Source organism: Limulus polyphemus, unplaced genomic scaffold (genome assembly GCF_000517525.1).
Source record: "Limulus polyphemus unplaced genomic scaffold, Limulus_polyphemus-2.1.2 Scaffold1050, whole genome shotgun sequence".
Classification (NCBI taxonomy): Eukaryota; Metazoa; Arthropoda; class Merostomata; order Xiphosura; family Limulidae; genus Limulus; species Limulus polyphemus.
The window spans coordinates 101,766-104,127 of NW_013666660.1; the positions used below are offsets into that span (position 1 = coordinate 101,766).

Consider the following 2,362-nt stretch of genomic DNA (forward strand, 5'->3'; position numbering starts at 1 on the left):
GTGTTGTAATACATACTTTACTTTGTGTACACATATTAGTGTACATATTGTGTTGTAATACATACTTTACTTTGTGTACACATATCATTGTTGTGATGTGATACATACTATAGTTTGTGTACACTCATTATTGTACCTGTTGTGTTGTGCCCAAAGATTGGCCATTGACAGCTACAGCTGGAAACGGTGGGGTGGGATAGGTACTGCCTGAAATAAATACATGTCAAGGTTATTAAGGAGTTTCACATTTGAGTGTCAGGAAACATAAAATATGTTCATTAAATGGCAACAAGATAATTTAAAAATAAATTAAAACTATTTTTTGCAAAGTAAAATTAACTTTGTTCTAGGCAGAACAAGAATTATTGTAAGAAAAATGTATTGTTACTTCTAAGACAAAATAACTAACTTCACTGCTATAAGTTAAAACTGCTGCTTCTTCTTTCATGTACAGTGAATGCTATCTTCTTAACCCTAGCAACTTTAGTCCAGTTGATAAAGATGAGGATGAGCAGCAACTAAGTAGTTGGTAAGGGTTGTACTGTCTAGTTCACACAATATATATAAGTTACCGTACATTTTAGATTTTACATTCTATTTCATACTATATATAAGTTATCTGTGCATTTTAGATTTTGTATTCTAGTTCATACTATATATAAGTTATCTGTGCATTTTAGATTTTGTATTCTAGTTCATACTATATATAAGTTACCTTTGCATTTTAGATTTTTTATTCTAGTTCATACTATATGTATGTATGTTACCTGTGCATTTTAGATTTTACATTTTAGTTCATACTATATATGTTACCTGTGCATTTGAGATTTTACATTTTAGTTCATACTATATGTGTTACCTGTGCATTTTAGATTTTACATTCTAGTTCATACTATATATATGTTACCTGTGCATTTTAGATTTTAGATTTTAGTTCATACTATATATGTTTCCTGTGCATTTTAGATTTTACAGCCTAGCTTACTCTACATATTTATGTTACCTGTGCATATTAGATTTTACAGCCAAGCTCACTCTACATATATAAGTTACCTGTGCAGTATGATATATCCATAAATACATTTACTTTGAGTATTCAATAGTCGAATTACTGTATGTATAATACAGTTTTGAAAGTTTATCCTATATAACTTAGTTACTATTAATAAATGTTGTTTGTAATGATTGAACAGACAAACTTACCATTTGTGTAAGTTGTTTATTAGGCTTCAAACAGATGAACTTACAATTTCGTGTAGGTTTAACAAATAAACCTACCGTATGTATAAGTGTTCTGTGAAGGTTGAGGAGATCCAACTGTCCCCAGTGTTGTACTATACGGATTTAAGTAGCCAGGTTGTGTAAGAGCTGGACTACCCGCCTTTGGTTGTGCTCCTAAGTTTCTGCTACCTAATAAAATAAAAAAGTGGAAAATGAAAAAATAGATATCAAAATCGTTAAATTCTTTGTAAAACTGTGCCTTTTAAGGTGTTATATTTGTTATCGATAATTCCATTATTTCCTTTACAGCTTTTGTCTGGTGTAGACAAACAGTTTTGTGTATGAAAGTTTAAAATGGTACTTCTATTTGTATTGAAAGTAATTCAACTGATTCAGCATGAGACTGCGATCGTTTATAGTTCTATTGTTGTTTTGAAGGTGTTCAAGTGCAAAGTAGACCGAGCGTGGTCTAGTAGGCAGCATATCGGAATGTTCGAGACGAGATATGACACTAAACACATTCTGAACTTTCACATTTGCGGGCGTTATAACTATGGAAGTTAATTACTCTATTCGGTTAAGAAGAAATGGTAGCTACGGACTGCTGTCTTCCCGTCGGTCAGCAGTTATAAATTAGAAATGGCCATTCCTGAATCTTAAGGTGTCTCTGACCTGGCCATTTAACCTGTGTGTCGTATAAGGAGCTATTCAAAACATGAATACTAATACCAAAATACAAGGTGCAAGGTGTTTTACCATAAGGCTTCAAGATTATCAATGCTAGGAATTAATTGGTAAAAATTTTAAACAGCAAAGTATTGTTTAATCAGCCACTAATTCGAAAACAAAATTAGCTATTCGCGATTAGGCTATAATTAATTGTTTAATCAACCAATTATATGAAAAAACTGTGGTTATTCATAGTTGAAATAATTGAATTAAAACACTAGTTAAAAGATAATAAATTTGATCATTATTGTTTTCTTCACGTGATTATTAATATTTCCATTTTGGACAAAAATTCGTTACGCTTCCAAAACACATTTATTATATCGTCAACAATGTCGCTTTTTTAGATAAAAAAAACCCGAACAACTTATATATTAAAACAAAACATTTATTAAATGAAATAGTCTCCATT

At 30.8% G+C, this 2,362-nt stretch overlaps 1 protein-coding gene across 3 annotated transcripts in view; it reads right to left on the reverse strand.

The window, feature by feature from the left end:
- The window catches only part of LOC106461875 (eyes absent homolog 1-like), an 88,469-nt gene that overhangs the window by 38,690 nt on the left and 47,417 nt on the right, over window positions 1-2,362 (reverse strand). For all 3 annotated transcript variants that reach the window (XM_013921741.2, XM_013921740.2, XM_013921739.2), the window contains exons 7-8: window positions 1,279-1,410; window positions 137-207 (exon numbers count right to left, since the gene is read on the reverse strand). In XM_013921741.2, coding sequence (XP_013777195.1) covers window positions 137-207; window positions 1,279-1,410 — 203 coding nt within the window. The remainder of the gene's footprint in view (window positions 1-136; window positions 208-1,278; window positions 1,411-2,362) is intronic.